At 47.0% G+C, this 18,142-nt stretch overlaps 1 protein-coding gene across 4 annotated transcripts in view; it reads left to right on the forward strand.

Annotated features, from left to right (window-relative positions):
* The first annotated feature begins 3,148 nt into the window (after positions 1-3,148).
* KRAS (KRAS proto-oncogene, GTPase) overlaps positions 3,149-18,142 on the forward strand; it is a 55,805-nt gene continuing 40,811 nt past the window's right edge. Inside the window, exons 1-3 of one of the 4 annotated variants that reach the window (XM_061638364.1) lie at positions 3,232-3,315; positions 13,826-13,971; positions 17,605-17,726. In XM_061638364.1, coding sequence (XP_061494348.1) covers positions 13,854-13,971; positions 17,605-17,726 — 240 coding nt within the window. In that variant the 5' untranslated portion in view covers positions 3,232-3,315; positions 13,826-13,853. Of the gene's footprint in view, positions 3,316-13,825; positions 13,972-17,604; positions 17,727-18,142 lie in introns of those variants that run through there. The other 3 variants (XM_061638367.1, XM_061638366.1, XM_061638365.1) reach the window with 3 other exon arrangements.

Raw genomic sequence — 18,142 nt, forward strand, 5'->3', positions numbered from 1 at the left:
ACAGGAGATTTAGTTCAGTCACCTCCATTATAGTCTTATTGAGCATTTGTGATATATGGGCAAAATGTCACTGTAAGTAAGGTCTTGGATCACATGAACACACTGCGATAAGAATTAATGTTGTGTACACACTATACATTTAAAACACATCTCCCCTAAGAATCTTGGAAACTGTAGTTTACTCCTCGCAGCTATAATTCCCAGCACACTTAACAAACTACAGTTCTTTGGTGGCAGGAGAGGGGAACGTTCTTTAAACTGTGTGTATGCTGCATAAAATTTAGAAAGTTAAAGGTCATTGTTGCAAAACAGAAGTATGGATGCCATTATTAGTAATCTGAAAAATAATAGAACTAGGAGTGGGTTCCTCACCTCTTAGCAGGATTGCTCCTGTTCAGAGTTCCAGCCAGTGATGCCTTCTTCCAGGATACAATAGCCTGTAAGGGGCTCAGGCTGGCCAATTTACTCCCTCCACCCTTTCCTGGATTTCCACTTTTTCTTCCAACACTTCACATTCCATGGTTCCTAGAAGCCACGGAAAATACTCAGCCTTCACTGGCTTGTTTTCTTGGAGGTGAGGATGCCCCTTTTCTCCCTCCCCCTCCCTTTTAATGTTTTGTATTTTGCATCTCTCAGGGTTCACCCAAGTATGACGATACTTCTCTTGTCTCAGTCACCCTGTTTTGGCTGCAGTGCTGACTGCACTCTAACCTGAGTTTGCTATTAGAGGGAATTATACATTTAAATTAAATGGTGCTTCACATCAAAAAGACAGGTCCCTGCCCTGAGGAGCTTGCACACCTAGATTCAAGAGAAGGAAAACAAGAGGGAGGGAGGGTCAAAAGGAAAAGAATCCATGTTTCATGCGGTACCAATGTTTGCAGGCTTATTTATTTATATGGTTTATAAACTACTTTTCTATTCAGGAATACATAGTGGGTGGGTGAACTATACAATAAAGACAGAAATTCATTTTTTAATTAACAAAATTATTTTATTGTGTTTTAAAATTCTGTAAGCGGCCCTGGGTATGTTATTGAAGGGCCGGGTATAACCCCTCCATCAAAGAAACAAAATAAACAAAGTATCATATGATACTGCATCAGCTTCATCAGAAAATAATTGAAGACTTCTAAAAAACCCTCACAATCACTTAAATTCCACTCCGCCAGCCCAGTTTGCTGAAACAGAAAAACCAATGTTGAGAGACACAATGCACTGTAAATTGAAATGAAAATGAAGGGGGCTTACTCACAGGTATATTTGGTTAAAAAAATGGGCTGCATATACATCTCACCATGAACCCATTTGCTCTTTAAAAGTAAAATAAAAAAATCATTATGAGGCACCCTTGTTATGATGCCAGACAAATCAGTTAAGGCTGACAGGTAAGCTCAAAGATTTGGTGCAATGTTTCAGCACGAGCGGGCAATCTGCTGCACGCAGTCAACAAAACAGGTAGGCTGTACCTACGGAACACCTTTACGACCTATCGCAGCCTAATATACACACACAATGCAACTGACTGCACCGAATACATAGGTACACAGATAGAGATTTTGTAACCCGCCCTTCTCTGTCCTTCCCAGCCAATAACAGAGTAGCTGCCTGTTATTTTGGAACCTGCCTAGGGCAGAGAAGTTGCTTTGCATGTACGTCCTGGAAACAGCAAAAGGAGCAAGGGTTGGCGATAGAGACAGGGGTAAGGGATCTGTGTTTCTGTATGCATATGGGGGGTACTGTGGGAAGGGGGCTATTCTGGGGGCAGTGAATGGGGCCCCACTGTATAATCTATCATGGGGCCCCAAATGGTTCTTGAAAGGCCAAAATCCCACGTTACTGATTATTGATTGCAAAAAAAGGGCGGCAGGAGTTGCTCTAGATGTATTAATCCAGTGTATTTTTGGAAAAGTGTCATGTTTAATCGTTTATGTAATGAGTTTCCAATGCAACTGCAATTTACTAATCCTTTTGTAAATCACTTCCAGTTCCTTCCTTTTTAAAAAAGCATATATTCTGTTCGATTAGCATTCCCCTGTTCATGTGATTTTGTAGGATAATTACTGGTGTTCGGTACAGCGTGCAAAATGTTTTACATTATGATATAAATGGCTCTTGTATATGATCAGTTCCAATTTTGCATGGCTGTGACATTTCTCAGCAAAAGGAAAAAACCAACCAAAAACGCATCCTTACCTCCTGTGACTTGTTCCCTGTGCAATTTCGCATTCTTTATAGTTCCGACAGCATTTAAAGGGCATTCTTTATATGCCGTTTACATTCTCTTCCCAGTTCGCTACTCTATTCACTAAAACACGGCACGCTCTTCACGTGCACCATCAAATACTTCGGTCTTTTTATCTCAATAACACGCTCCCGGGTGATCTGCAGCTTTGACGCTGGACTGTTGATCATTCGCTCTGGTTTATTTTGCCATCATCTTTATTAACGATTTCTCCATGTCTTTTCATTTGTTTTTGTTTTTTTAAACCCGCCGTTCAAAAACAGAATTGCCCAATAAACAGACGCAACGTGATTGTTGTTGTCGCATTTTTTAAAAAAAGATTTTTTTTATTTTTGTAAAAAAGTGCCTGCTAGCCAACTCGATCGCCTGCGCATATTTACTTGGAGGCAAGCCCTCCCCCCGACCCCAGCCTCACAGCGTTCGATGGGTCTCGAGAGTGCAGAGAACCTGCTACAGCCCGCGTATGAATTATAATTCGTAGTAATATGGTTCCCCCCCCCAATAAAATAAAATAAAATAGATCCTTCCTGCTGCAAGCCCGAATGCAATCGTGCGCGCTTACTGAGAAGGAAAGCCTGGCTGCGTGCAATGGAGATTTACTCCTAAGTAAGCCAGCACTGAATGGCAACCACATTAGGCATCTTTTCTCCCTCCCCCCTCCCCCCTCCCCCCTCCCCCCTCCCCCCTCCCCCCTCCCCCCTCCCCCCCCGACTCATTTTATGTAACCAGCCTGCTGTACGCACAGCGCCCTGCTGCTGCGTGGGGGGAATCTTGCGCCAACAATCCTTCGCCTCGGCTGCGGCTCCTTTCCAGCCCCGCCCCCTCCCTGGCCCCGCCCACACCTTCTCACCCCCCCGCCTCCTCCCTGATCAGGCTAGCCAATCGAGCGACCGGAAGCATCGATGGCTATTTAAAAAGAAGAAAGGAAAAAAAGTGCATCCTCCATCCTCTCCTTCGGCGCTCAGCCGCGCCAGCCCCGGCCATTTCGTACAGCGGCGCCCGCGGAGACCTCAAACCCAGCCAGAGCGCTCGGGCGGCGCCGTGGAGCGAGAGCGGCGCGGGCGAAGCTGGTAGGTAGCGGAGCGGGTGGTCTCCAAAGGGGCTGGGATGCCGCCAGTGCCGACGCCCCTGCCCCGGCGGGGCTTTCCGGGATCAGCCCCAGCTGCCTCTGCCCTGGGACTTAGTGATATCCATGTTGAACTGCTCCGGAACCTTGTGACATCTTGTAATAAACCCCAGCCGCCTCTGTCCCGGGACTTAGTGGCACCCCCTGAAAAGCCTCAGCAGCCTGTGCCCCAGGACTTAGTGGCATCCATGTTAAACTGCCCCGGAACCTAGTGGCATCCTGTAATAAGCCACAGCCGCCTCTGTCCCGAGTGGCACCTCCTTAAAAGCCCCGCTCCACCCCATCCTCTCTTGCCCCGGAACCTGGTGGTATCCTGTAATAAGCCACAGCCGCCTCTGTCCAGGGACTTAGTGGCATCCATGTTAAACTGCCCCGGAACCTAGTGGCATCCTGTAATAAGCCACAGCCGCCTCTGTCCCGAGTGGCACCCCCTTAAAAGCCCCGCTCCACCCCATCCTCTCTTGCCCAGGAACCTGGTGGTATCCTGTAATAAGCCACAGCCGCCTCTGTCCCGGGACTTAGTGGCATCCCATGTTAAACTGCCCCGGGGTTTAGCGGCACCCTGTGAAAAGCCCCAGCCGCCTCTGCCCCGGAACCTAGTGGCTTCCTATAATAAGACCGAGCCGCCTGTGCCCCGGGACCTAGTGGCACCGCATATTAAACTCCCTAGGTCTTAAGTGGCATCCCCATGTCGTCCCTGCCCCAGAATCTAGTGGCTTCCTGTATTAAGCCCCGGCTGACTCTGCTCCAGGACCTAGTGACATTCCCGAATAAGTCCAGCCGTTTTCTCAGAACTGTCCCCGCCCTTCGCTCCGCTTCGGTCTCTTTCCGCGTGTGACCTGCTGCTGCTCTCCTTGCCTTATTTCTGGGGCTCCCCCCCCACCTTTTTGAAGGAAATAACGAAAAGGAGTACATGAGTTTGGTCATGACAAGCGGAGACGGGATTGTTGCTCTGTTTTCTGTTTCAAAAGAGCAACGGCGCCAGGAAGTTTTTTCCTTCTTTCCAAGAAGCGAGCGAACCCATTTTCCGTCGCTTCCGCTTCCCTGGAAGATCTTTCTGTGCTGAGCTCGCCGCCCTTGAGGTTCCTTCTGACTCCTCTGTGCCCCTTTAGGGTAGTTGGGTCACTTTTAATTTTGGGGGTGCGGAGGGGGTATTTCCTTCTCCATCACCCCTTGAAGGAAGTGAGGAGGGGGCCTTTTGGGGGGCATCTGTTTTTGCCCTTTCCACCATAATGAGAAGACATGATTCACTAGAAAAGACAATAATGCTGGGAAAAACAGAAGGGAGTAGAAAAAGAGGGCCAAAGAAGAGATGGCTTGATTCCATAAAGGAAGCCACAGACCTGAACTGACAAGATCTGAACAGGGTGGTTCACGACAGATGCTCTTGGAGGTCGCTGATTCATAGGGTCGCCATAAGTCGTAGTCGACTAGAAGGCACATAAGAACAGACATTGTTCAGCTTATGTCCCAGTCTGCATCGGTACTGGAATTGGTTTTTTTAAAGATGTTTTCAGTGCTTTATCATCTGTTTGCCGGCCTGGGCTCCTTTTAGGGAGGAAAGGCAGGATATAAGTTAAATAAATAATGCCCCTACTTCCCGTAAAGCAAGGGTGGGGAACCTTTGGCCTGCCAGAGGTTGCTGGACTACAACTCCCATCAGCCCCAGCAGGCTTGGCCAATAGATGAGGATGATGGGAGCTGTAGTTCAGCAACAGCTGGAGGGCCAAAGGCCTCCCCCACCTGCAAAATCTGTCTTCTTGAAAACGGTCCGGAAACTACAACTTATACAAAACGCGGCAGCTCGATTACTTATGAATAGTCGCCGTCGGGATCACATCACATCTGTGTTGTTCGATCTACACTGGCTTCCTGTTGTTTTCCGGGCCCAATTCAAGGTGTTGGTATTAACCTTTAAATCCCTATACGGTTTCGGCCCAGTTTATCTAAAGGAGCGCCTGCAACGCCACCAATTATGCCGCCCAACACGATCAGCCACACAGGGCCTTCTTTCAATCCCGCCGACAAAAACAGCTAGATTGGCGGGAACTAGAGAGAGGGCATTCTCAGTGGCGGCCCCACCCTTTGGAACTCCCTCCCACAAGATCTACGGCACGCCTCTTCCCTAAATGCATTTTGCAAAGACTTAAAGACCTGGCTCTTTCAACAGGCCTTTGGGACTTCCGGGGAGGGTTAACTGTTACGATTAAATGCCTCGTACCCTGCATTATTATTACTTGCTGCTGCACTGTTTTACTTGTATTATTGTATTCTATTGTATTGTATTTTAATTCTTTTATGTACGTTGCCTAGAGTGGCCATTGGCCAGATAGGCGACATATAAATTAAATTTATTATTATTATTATTATTATTATTATTATGTGAGCAGCACATACTGCCTGCTATAAGGCTCTCCTTTTTTTGTTAATCTTTCTTATAATGCGTGCGCTATATAAATGGGAAGGGCCGTAGTTCAGTGGTAGAGCATCTGGTCTGCATGCAGAAGGCCCCAGGTTCAACCCCTTGCATCTCTAGGTAGGGCTGGGAGTGTCCTTAGTCCTTGCTTGGGGAGCCGCTGCCAGTCAGTGTAGCCAATACTGAACTAGACGGACATTCAATATATGGCAGCTTCCTATGTTTCTAAATGTTTATTTTATGTACACCGCCCAGAGAGCCCTTGGGGTTAGGGCGGTATATAAATTAAATTAAATAAATAAAATAAAATAAATGTATTATTGTCATAGAGTCATCCATGCATGTGATGCTTTGCAAAATGTAAGGTCCTTGCCCCAAAGACCTTGTAGTCTAAAATTTGACAGAGGGTGGGGGAAACAGAGGATGGAAGGAGGGAAAGATGGGAAGGGGGGCAGGGGAGATATTCTGATGTATATATCAAATAGTCTCAGGGTGCTTACACATAACACCTTTAAAGCAGATTTTCTGTGCCTCCCCCCACAATGGCAGGCACACTATGCATTTAAAACACATTCGTGCCCCCCCCCAAATCCTAAGAACTGCAATTTGTTAAGGGTGCTGGGAATTGTAGCTCTTATAGGGGTGAACTGCAGTTCCCAGGGTTCTTGGGTGGGGATGTGCTTTAAATTTGCTTTAATGGTATGGTGTGTACGCAGCCTTAGACTATACTGTAGGTATGGATAGCTGAAATAAATACATTTCTGCTCTGTCTCCCCCTTCCTCCCCCCTCCCCCCCTCTGTTATGTGTCTAATTTTAAATGGTAAGTTCCTTTTACACTCAGTTAAGCACCAGGCACAATGATGATGCTATATCAGTCATGACTGTGGCATGGTCCAGCTGAAGTTAACCACTTGAAATATTCTTGATTTCAGTGGCAGAGATTTAGTCATGTTCTTAACTCTCTCAACTGGACATGCAGGTGGCTTTACTTTGGCTGGAGAGTTTTCTTTATTTTAATTATTACATTTATATCCCAGCTTTTCCTCCAAGGAGCTCAAGGTGGCAAACATGGTTCTCCCCCTCCCCATTTTATCCTCACAACAACCCTGTGAGGTAGGTTAGGTAGAGAGACGGTGACTGGCCTGAGGCCACTCAGTGAGCTCTGTGGCTGAGTGGGGATTTGAACCCAGGTCTCCTGGGCCGTAGTCCAGCACTCTAACCACTACACAACTCTGCCTGCTTTAAGCACAAGAACAAATAAAACAGCACTTCAGTTGCTGAGGTTCTGGATCCTCAGTAAGAGGCAGCTACAGAAATGTGGTTGAATCAGTGGCTGGCAAAACAAAACTCAGCATAAAGCTATGTAGAAAACTCTTTTGGCTTCTGCCTTCATCAGATATATCTCCCGCCTAAGTAAACTCTTTTACAAACCCTTCTTTTCTATTCCTGATGCTTCCATACACCTTATGTTGTCTTTGTGATTTTGTGCCCACTGTCAGGGGTGTAGGGAAAGAAGAGGCCCTTCTGTGATCTTCTTTATAACCTGGGGAACTTTTTTTCGTTCCGTGGGCTACATTCCCTTGCAGGTAACCTTCTGGGTGTGGTGGGCGGAGCAAGAGACAAAATGTGGGCGGGCCAGAGGCAAAAGGGGGCAGAGCAACAGATGTGAGTCTTACCTTTGTATACTAGGCCAGTCTTTTCCAGCTTTCCCAGAGGCTGTTAAACTACAACTCCCATCAGCCCCAGCTGGTCAGTGGTCAGGAATGATGGGAACTGTAGTCCAGCAAATATCTGGGGACCCAAAGGTTGGGAAATGTTGTACTAGGCTATATTCAGTTCATGTGTTAAGTCTGAGGTTAATACATGCACACACCTCTCTCCGTCCAGGCAAGCCAAAGGATTTATCACAGTTCAGGGACACGTTCCAGCCAGGCGAAAAAGCACTTGTGGGGGCAGTGGGGTGTGTAGCCTGAGGGAGGGCACATGGCCTGAGAGAGTCATACGGGCCGAGGAGAGAGGCCTGGAGGGCTGTGTTTGAGCCTGAAGTTCTCCACACCTTTTACAATCCTTTCTAGCACCTATAATGCCTGTAGATTCCTCTGGTTTTTCTGCGGGTCATTCTTTGTTTGTGTGAATAGATACTGCATGCATGATTTAATTTTTTTTAAAAAAAAAATATTGCACGCACGCATGTATGCACACAAATGCATCCGTGCACACACATTTTCATGGCATGTATTATTACTGTGATGGCCCCATACTATGGTCTATGACAGGAGTGGGCAACCTTTGGCCCTCCACATGTTGCTGAGCTACAACTCTCATCAGCCCTAGCAAGCATGCCCAATGGCTGGGGTGAAACTTTCTTTTCTACAGAGCCAGTGTGGTCTAGTGGTTAGAGAGTTGGACCGAGACCTGGGAGGCCAGGGTTCAAATCCTCACTCAGCCATGAAGCTTACTGGGTGACCTTGGGCCAGTCACTGCCTCTCAGCCTAACCTACCTCACAGGGTTGTTGTGAGGATAAAATGGAGAGGGGAAAACTATGTACACCTCTCTGAGCTCCTTGGAGGAAAGGTGGTATGTAATTAATAATAATAATATCTGGCACATCTAGGTGCCAAGCAGTGCCGAAGGTTCCTCGTAAGTGTGGGTGTGCCACTTCCCTGTTCTTGTGGTTAGTGGTGCAGCTGCCGCCTGCTGTAACCAGAGCAAGTGGGGAGACAAAGATGTGATGTACTCCCTACTGCTGACAGCAGCTGGCTGAAACTAGGCCGATCCTGAGTGCTGGATATGCAGAAATGGCTGTCTTGCCAGTGGTGAAATTCCCAAGAGCTTAACATTTCTCTCTGTCCAGTCTGTGGAGGGCTTCTGCAACATACATTCTTTCAGCAACGCCAAACTATTTGTAATCTGAGTCTTGCAGGGTGTGCTTGGAACTGTTTCTTAAAAGGAACAAACTTGGCTAGGATGGAGAATAATTTGGCAAAGGCAGATCTTTCTTCTTTCTCACTCTCAGCACCTCAGCCTGATGAAAAAAAAAATCTGTGTCACTCTGAAGCTCACTTGTGGTATTACAAAAGTCCAACTGATCCAAGAGGAGGCATTCTTGCATTTGCCGTGCTGTGTATGCATCTAGGGACTCATGTTTGGGACTGGGGTGTGCGTGTTCACTCGGGTCCTTCTTGCGGGCCTCCCGCAGGCATCTGGATGGCCACCATGAGAACAGGATGCTGGACTAGATGGGCCACTGGCATGATCCAGCAGGTGCTTCTTATGCTATGTGTGTTGTGGCCAACCCAGTCATTGCACGTTCCACATCATAAAGCTGCTGGACATGGTTGTGGTGCCGTTGTGGGGTGTGAAATCCGAGCTACTGATTTCCTTCAACTGCAGGGATAAGGGAACTTTTGGCCTTCCAGATGTGGTTGGTCTCTAACTCCCATCAGCCCATCTAGTTTAGATGAGAGTTGTAGTCCAACAATTGTAGCGTACCACTTTGGCCTGTTCTGTTGGTTTGGGCGGCAGTGGCTGGTGCCCCTTGGGACTGGTGGGGCGGAAGGCAGGGAGCCCAACAGTAGGTGGCGCCAGAGCCAATGGCAGGCAGAGCCAAATAATGCTGGTTCTGTCCCCATCCTCCTCCCTGCTGAGTTCCACAGTGGCAACACTAAGGAGGAGGAAGCTGATAGGCAGTACTACCCCCTGGTTTAGCTGGAAGTAGGAAGGCAGGCAGGTGGAGCTCACTGACAGTAGACTGAGGTTGGTGGAGCAATGCCCCATTTGCCTTAAAGGACCAGCCTCCATTGGGCACCTTAAGGAAGGGAAAGGTGTCTTGTTTTCTAGTAATGCCTCTTGTGCTAACATTTCCTCTCTGAGCCCGTATGTCAGGGAAACTCACTCCTCCCCCCGGACCCACTTGAGAAGGCTAAAAGTTACTGAGACCCACCAGTCCCAAATAGTGGTGTACTGTGGAGTCAGTAGCAAGGTGGCAGCTGACGAAGGCAGAGATTGGCATCATCAGCAGGCGGTTTCTGACCATCACCTTCTAATGATATCTAATCCTTAGCTGAAAATGAGGAAACACTTTGCTGCAGTGCAGAGTTCCATATTTCATCTTTCATCAAGCAAACATTGCAAACGTTGGCTCTGGAGGTATCGTAGGAATTTAAGAAACCGCCTTACACAGAGTCAGGAGCACAGATCAATTTAGATCAGTATTTTTGACACTTACTAGCAGTGACTCTGGGGTTTCAGAATGGGGATGTTCTCAGCCTTTCCCCTAAGCCTCCCCATTTTAAACCAAACTTGATGATCCAGAGGGTCTAAATGGAGAGGGTTTTTTATTTCCCATTTCCTCTCCTCCTCCCATGCCTCTCATAGTATTTTAACTCATCTTCTGCCATTTCTTCCCCCTTTCTCTTTCACACGTGACTTGTACCTGATGCCTACCCCCAAAATGCCTGTCTCTTTCAGCCTCACTCTTTCTACATTCATGTCTTCATCCCGTAATATATTCTCTGTCTTATCAGCTCTGTTGTCATCTCCAATTTATTATTAAGGAGAAAGGCCGTAGCTCAGTGGTTCATCATCTGCTTTGCAGGCAGAAGGTCCCAGGTTCAATCCCAGGCATCTCCAAGCTGGGCTGAATATGCCCCTTGTCTGAAATCTTGGAGAGATGCTGCCAGTCAGGGTAGATCACTGTTCTTCATCCTTGGGTCCCCGGATGTTGCTGGGCTACAACTCCCATCAGCCCCAGACAGCTTGGCCAGTGGTCAAGGAGGATGGGAGTTGTAGTCCAACAACACCTGGGGACCCAAGGTTGAAGAATAGTGGTGTAGGCAGTACTGAGGTAGAGGGGCCAATGGCTTGACTCAGTAGAAGGCAGCTTCCTGTGTTCCTAATTATCTTTAAAAAGTAACCCTTTTATCTCTCATTCCAATTTCCTTCTATGCCCCTCTAGCCCTTTCCCCACAGAGAGGGGGAGAAGGGGAGAGAGGGAGGGAGGAAACACAAGGCTCAGCAGCAGCCCCAGGGATTACTCCCCCCCAGTCCATCCATCCTTCCACCTCCCTCCATTCTGTCCTTTTCCTCTTCCGTCCCTCTCGCTCGGCCACCCACATCATACATTTCCTCTCCTCTCCTTTCCTCTCCAACTTTGCCTGCTATATCCTCTTTCTCACCTCGCTCTCTGGCCAATTCCCGTACCCTTCCCGGATTGGGTGAGGAGCGGCTGCTTCTAGTGACTGTCTAATCCAGCCTTTCCAACCAGTGTGCCTCCAGATGCTGTTGGACCACAACTCCCATCAGCCTCAGCCAGCATTGCCAATGGCCAGGAAAGATGGGAGTTTTGGTCCAACAACATCTGGAGGCACACTGGTTGGGAAAGGCTGGTCTAATCAAAAGGCTACTGCGCAGCCAAGGGCAGGCTGCACTGATAAGGTCCCGCTGGTGGTCCCTGGGCCACAGTTTGGGAAACACTGGGGGATCCTGTGGCCAACCATGTGTTGCTGGACTCCCATCAGCCCCAACCTATATGGGTAGTAGTCAGGGATGACGGGAACTGCAGTCCAGCAGCATCTGTAGGGCCACAGGTTCCCTACCCCTGTTTGTTTATTTATTACATTTGTATACCGCCCCAAAGCCGAAGCTCTCTGGGAAGTTTACAACAGTTAAAACTTAAATTAAAATTAATTGTTGTAGAACGAGGGGCAGGCCACGCCTTTAGCCTCACCCCCAGTGTTGCATCTCTTCCCCTACACCTTCCCTGTAACCTTGTGTTGTGTGTGGCTGTGTGAGCAAAAGCTCCTGCTCATGTGCAGTTAGGATACTTGATTATTCAGCTGTCTTGTGACCTTTTCAGTGGTGGCTCCCCGTTTGTGGAATGGTCTCTTTCAGGAGGAATTGGAAAACATTCCTATTTACCCAAACATTTGTTGGCTGAAGGAGACTGATTCTAGCAACCCAGAGACCACTGGGCGGAAGAGTGATTTTATCTTTAACTGGTTCTATAATAAATAATAATAATAAAAATTTATTTCTAGGCCGCCTATCTGGCCGTATTAACGGCCACTCTAGGTGGCGTACATAGACTAAAATATAACATAGAGTAAAAGATAACATATAATACAAAACAACAATAAGTATACTCAATCCAAACCTACCCCCATCATACAAAAATTTAAACTAAATTAGACAGAGGTCTCGAATGCCTGCCTAAAAAGCCATGTTTTCAGTTGTCGGCGGAAGCCTGTCAGGGAGGGGGCATGGCGGAGATCATAAGGCAGAGAGTTCCAGAGGGCAGGGGCCACAATTGAAAATGCCCTCTCTCTGGTCCGCACCAGCTTAGCTGTTTTGACTGGTGGGACCGAGAGAAGGTCTTTGGAGGCTGATCTCGTTTGGCGGCCTATCTGGTGATGCTGAAGGCATTCCTTTAGATAAACTGGACCAAAACCGTGTAGGGCTTTAAAGGTTAAAACCAACACCTTGAATTGGGCCCGGTAAACAACTGGTAGCCAGAGCAGATCTTTAAGTACTGGAGTGATATGGTCTCGGCGGCAGCTGTTCTTGATCAGACGTGCCGCCGCGTTCTGTACCAGCTGTAATTTCCGGACCATCTTCAAGGGTAGCCCCACATAGAGCGCATTACAATAGTCTAAGCAAGAGGAGACCAGGGCATGTACCACCTGTGGGAGCAGATGGACAGGGAGGTAGGGTCGCAGCCTTTGTATCAAATGTAATTGATACCAAGCTGCCCGGCTCACCGCCATGACCTGAGCCTCCATGGACAGCTGGGAATCAAGAACAACACCGAGGCTGCGAACCTGGTCCTTCAGGGGCAATCTTACCCCATTCAACACCATGTCAAAATCACCCAACTTCCTCCTATCTCCCGCAAGCAGTACCTCGGTCTTGTCAGGGTTCAGCTTCAGCCTGTTTCTTCCCATCCATTCACTTACGGCCTCCAGGCACTTGGAAATGGTATCCACAGCCATCTCTGGTGAGGACTTAAATGAGAGATAGAGCTGAGTGTCATCCGCATATTGGTGGCACTGCAGCCCAAATCTCCTGATGATGCCCCCCAGCGGCTTTATATAGATGTTGAATAGCATGGGAGAGAGGATAGAACCCTGTGGCACACCACAATTGAGAGGCCAAGGGTCTGAAGCCTCATCTCCAAATGCCACCCGCTGGTGCCTATCAGAGAGATAGGAATGGAACCACTGTAAAACAGTGCCTCTATTCCCATTCCCCTCAGGAGATCCAGGAGGATACCGTGGTCAACGGTATCAAAAGCTGCTGAGAGGTCCAGGAGGACGAGGAATGTATGTTCACCTCTGTCCAACGCCCTCCTCAAATCATCCATCAGAGCGACCAAGGCTGTTTCAGTTCCATGTCCAGTCCTGAAGCCCGACTGGAATGGATCCAAATAATCCGCTTCATCCAAGTGTGTCTGTAACTGAGTAGCCACCACTCGCTCGATCACCTTGCCCAAGAATGGTAAATTGGAAATTGGGCGAAAGTTGTTCAACTCTTGGGGATCCAAGGAGGACTTTTTCAGAATGGGCTTTTATTATTGCCTCCTTGAGGGCTAATGGTATTGCACCCTCTTCCAAGGAAGCATTCACCAGATTGCTTTCCGTTGATAAAATGCTGTGTTGATATGTTTGCCTCTCTGGGTTCCTTTGGGAGGAAGGGCAGGATATAAATTCAAATAATAAAAAACTGGGGCTTTCTGCTCGCACAACAGCTGTGCGCTACTCTGAAATCCCACTCTTTGCTTTACACCATCCTCCCCAAACTTGTGCTCCAAAACGTCAGGAGAGGATCAACTCCCATCAAGCTCCAGCCAGCATGGCCAATAACTAGGAATGATGGAAGGTGGAGTCCAAAACATCTGGAAGGCACAAAGTTAGGGGAATGCTGCTCTGCACCCTTATGCCCTACACTTGAATAACACATGAATAAGGTTTTAGAAATGCATGTTTTGAGGGGAAAAGAATACATATTTAACTTATATTTGAATGTGAATTTTCCAACAGATTTTTTTTAAAAAAATGCAGAACAAGAATGTGTTTTTATGACGAGATCCATTATGATGAACAACTCTCCCTGGAAGATACTTTGCCCGCTGCTACAATGTTTCCCTTTTATTGTACAGATGCAGGGGATAGGCGGTGTATTCTAGGTAGGCCATGCTCTCCATTTACATAGGTCAAGGTGAGGCTTAACAGGTTTGCTTAGCGCCCAGATGAGCTGGGTGCACACCTTGGGACATTTGCCAAAATTCTCTGCAATTTACAGAGGTTCCATCAAGGGGTTCTTTGGCAGACAAGTCTGAAGTAGAAACTGTTCCCTGAAGGTCGAAAGATTGAAAAACACGGTGGCTAGTATCTAGGGATGGTATCGCTATCTGATTCCGCTATCTGATTTCATTCCGTTTTTCAGAATGTCAGATGGGCTGCCAGTTCCTGTTTGCTATAAATTGTCTCTGCTAGTTATTGCGATTCCCAGTTCTCCCTTTTTTTGGTTATTTTTTCTGAAAAAGTATGTAATTTTCTCTGTTGTTCCTTTTGCAGCTGTATATTTATATAATGTATATAGCAGCAGCAGATTACGAAAACAATGATGTGAATAATTATGTAATTCTCGCTGTGGATTAAAAAAAAAAATTACAGTGTTGCTAACAGCCGCAAATGCATGCAAAGAATGGGAGCCTGTTCAGTTATGAGATGAACTTGTGGATTATCCCAGAATTCGATACCAAATCCAATTTTGCAAATATTCTGCACCATCCCTACTAGTATCTTTAGGTTTGGAAGTGAGAAACCAAGATGCTAATCCCAGTTTATTCAAATTGTCTTTGGGCACTTCGCAGTCTGTTTCAGTCTAACCCATTTTACATGGTTTAGTGAAGAGAAATCTGGTATGAATTAAAATCTCCTTGCTTGAAGAAGTTTTATCATTCTGATGTAATGATAAAATCTGATGGCTGCCTCTGTTAGACTAGCATATATTAATATGGAACTTGGGTTACATTGATTTCAGTAGAAGCTACATCATGAGCATGATATGTTTTAAGTTCAAAGTACAAGAAAAGTCTGTGTTGCCATTTAATGGCTCATAGATTACCTGCCTAGATAAAACTTGACTCTAATAGGAGTAGAGAACATGATAACCAATAGCAATCGTACAATATTATTGTCTGAAGTCCCACATTTTAAAATAACATTCTGCGGTACCATCAGAGTAAATGTAATTTTTACAGATAAGGCGCAACATTCAACTGGTCCTGATGATAAATTAATTTCAAGCAATTAGGTTCCTAACTTGATAGCAGCCCCTCCCCCCCATCTTGGTTGTAATTTTTAAAAATGGTGTTTGAATTGCGGCAGTGTTCTGATTTACCACAAGTTGCTTTGAAATCTTTTTGGGTGAAAAACTTTATACAAATTTCGCTAATAAGCAAATAAATAGCCCTAAAGTGACGGTTGAATTTGCTTCAGTGAGTGAACTAGCCTTGGAACCAGGAAGCCATGGTTCCAATCCCTCTTCTTTTATTCATGCAGGCCTTTGAAGCCATGGCAGAGTGGTTTTCAGGCAAACCATAGTGCTCCTCAGCCACACTGTCAGAGGTTGTGTTTGTTGCATTTGTGCCAAATGCCACAAATGTCCTTGCTTCTGCTTTCGATTCCTGATCGCATCCATTCCAAAAAGCTATACTTGCAACGGGTGTCAAAGGTCAATCCAGGCTGAATGCGGCTTGTGATAGGCTGAGCTGGTTTGCTGATATGCCAGTTATGTCGCCACAGCTGCAACTTGGTTCAGAAAACACTGACTGCCATGAACTCAATGTGTGTGAATAAGCCCTTGCTTGAAAGCCTTAAGCGCCGCATACGGATCCACTTGCCCATCCCATGCACTGACCATTGAAGCACGGTGGCCAATGTCCTGCTCTGACCTCTGGCTCGGCAAAGCTATCAATGGCTTCTAGCCATGGTGGCTGTGCTCTGCCTCTATACTTGGAGGCAGTATGCTTCTGAATACCGGCTGATGGAAACCGCAGAAGGGGATGCTGATCTTGTGCTCAGGTCCTGCTTGTGGGCTTCCCATAGACATCTTGTCGGCCACTATGAGGACAGGATGCTGGACCAAATGGGCCACTAGCCTGATCCAGCAGGCTCTTCTTCAGTTCTTATGTTATGTTCTTACAGGACAAACAGGGAATGGTCCCAACAACCTCAATCTGCCCTACGCTAGCCCCCACCTGCCTGCCTTCTTGCTTCCAACCAGCCCAGGGGGTGGCAGCACTGCCTATCAGCTTGCTCCTCCTTTCCCTCAGCACTGCTCTTATAGAATTCATCAAGGAGGAGGGGGGAGCAAAACTAGAATTTGTTGGCTGCACCAATTGCTGGCTTCTGTGCCCTCCACTGGTTATCTCCATTGTTGGGGGCAGTGTGCCTTTGAATAACAAGTGGGGGGAGCGCTGATGTGCTCAGGTCCTGCTTGCAGGCTTCTCATGGGCATCTGGTTGGCCACTGTGAGAACAGGATGCTGGACTAGATGGGCCATTGGCCTGATCCGGCTGGGCTCCTCTTGTGCTCTTAAAACTGCCTTGTGCAGGGCTCAGGCTGAGTATGAAAGGAGAGCAAAACTCCGGACGTTGCTTCAGCAACAATCAACCTTGGACTCAGCCTGATATTGGAGCAGCAGTTCGGTCCCAACTGGAAGCTCTTTCACTGAGAGGTGCTTCCTTAATAAAAGGTGCCTCTGCAATGAAAGGGGACCATTGTGTGTCTGGATTTCTGGTTAAAGACAGGAGACAGCACATCCGTTGGGCTGAATACTACTCATAATTGCTTTTTAAGCTGTAGTTTTATTGCTTTTATTTCTTGTACTACTATTTGAATTCTGTGGAACTGCAGTTGCCACAATAGGCAGAAAACTCATTCAGGGCTCTACCAAGGCCCTCAGCAATTTTCAAGTGGTCCGTGTGTGTGTGGATGTGGTCCCTGCTTTCTCTTTTGAAGTTCCTTTGTTCTGGGGTGGCTAACCTAAAGTCAGTCACCGGTTGTCTTGGCAGATTGAAATGTTCTCCAGGCTTCTGGATATTGCCATTTCTGATGTCAGATTTGGAAAGTGTAGGATAGTATCCAGCTACCTTCTACTTGAAGTAAACCCACTGAAATCAATGGACCTAAGTTAGTCAGAGGAGAACCAGCATTGGATACAACCCATAGGAATAAGAACTTTGCTTACTTAACAGCGTTCTTTTCTTGTTTATGTGTCTTAGAACTTGTTGGGGAGACAGGGCAAATTCAGACAATCAGAGGTTACATATCGCCAGGGGTTCTCTGGTGCAGAGCTTGGAAAAGTTACTTTTTTGAGCTACAACTCCCATCAGCCCAATCCAGTGGGCATGCTGGCTGGGGCTGATGGGAGTTGTAGTTCAAAACAGTAACTTTTCCAAGCTCTGCTCTGGTGTTCCATTTAACGGGGCTGCCTGGTTGGTGGTGACCTCTGGCAGGGCCTTTTCAGTGGTGGCTCCCCATTTGTAGAATGCCCTTCCTAGTGAGTTGAGTCTGTCTCCACCACTGTTGACTTGCAGGAGGAAATTGAAAACATTCCTGTTTCCCCGTGGCTGAAAGGGTTCCTGGCAACCTGGAGATCATTGGGTGAAAGAATATTTTTAACTGTTTCTAGAATGGTTTTCTTTTTGTTGTTAAATTGTTTAGTTGACGTGTCTGCTGTCCTGGGTTCTTTCGGGAGGAAGGGCGAGATATAAAGAAATAAGTTGATACTTCTGCTTGATCTTCAACAGGCCTACAGAAGATGACGGAATACAAGCTCGTCGTTGTTGGAGCTGGTGGCGTAGGCAAGAGCGCACTGACAATACAGCTTATTCAGAATCATTTTGTAGACGAATATGATCCTACAATAGAGGTAAGTGATTTCCCTGTGAAGAATGTGTTCTGTGTAGTAGTTGTGCACTTGGGTTTTGATATCCAGAAACCAGGGTAGACTTCTTCTGAAGTGCTGGCAGTTATGTTATTGGGTCCTCTGGTCCATATGGTCTGCAGACATCGAAAGCATGGCGTGCAAAACACAGCAAGCCCAATGATGGATGGCTTGGAGGTGGATGAAACCACCGCCTTGCTGGGTCTAGTCAGTGGCTGGATGGGTGACTGACTGCTAACTGCATGTATGGTGCCTTGGGTTCCATGATGGAAGGCAAGTGGGGTGTAAATGTAAACATGGCAAAGGGTCGTAGTTTAGCGGTAGAGCATCTGGTTTGCATGCATTCTGTTTTCATTTATTTGTTAAATTTATATCCCGCTCTACCTAGAAGGAGCATAAGG

Source organism: Rhineura floridana, chromosome 8 (assembly GCF_030035675.1).
Source record: "Rhineura floridana isolate rRhiFlo1 chromosome 8, rRhiFlo1.hap2, whole genome shotgun sequence".
NCBI lineage: Eukaryota > Metazoa > Chordata > Lepidosauria > Squamata > Rhineuridae > Rhineura > Rhineura floridana.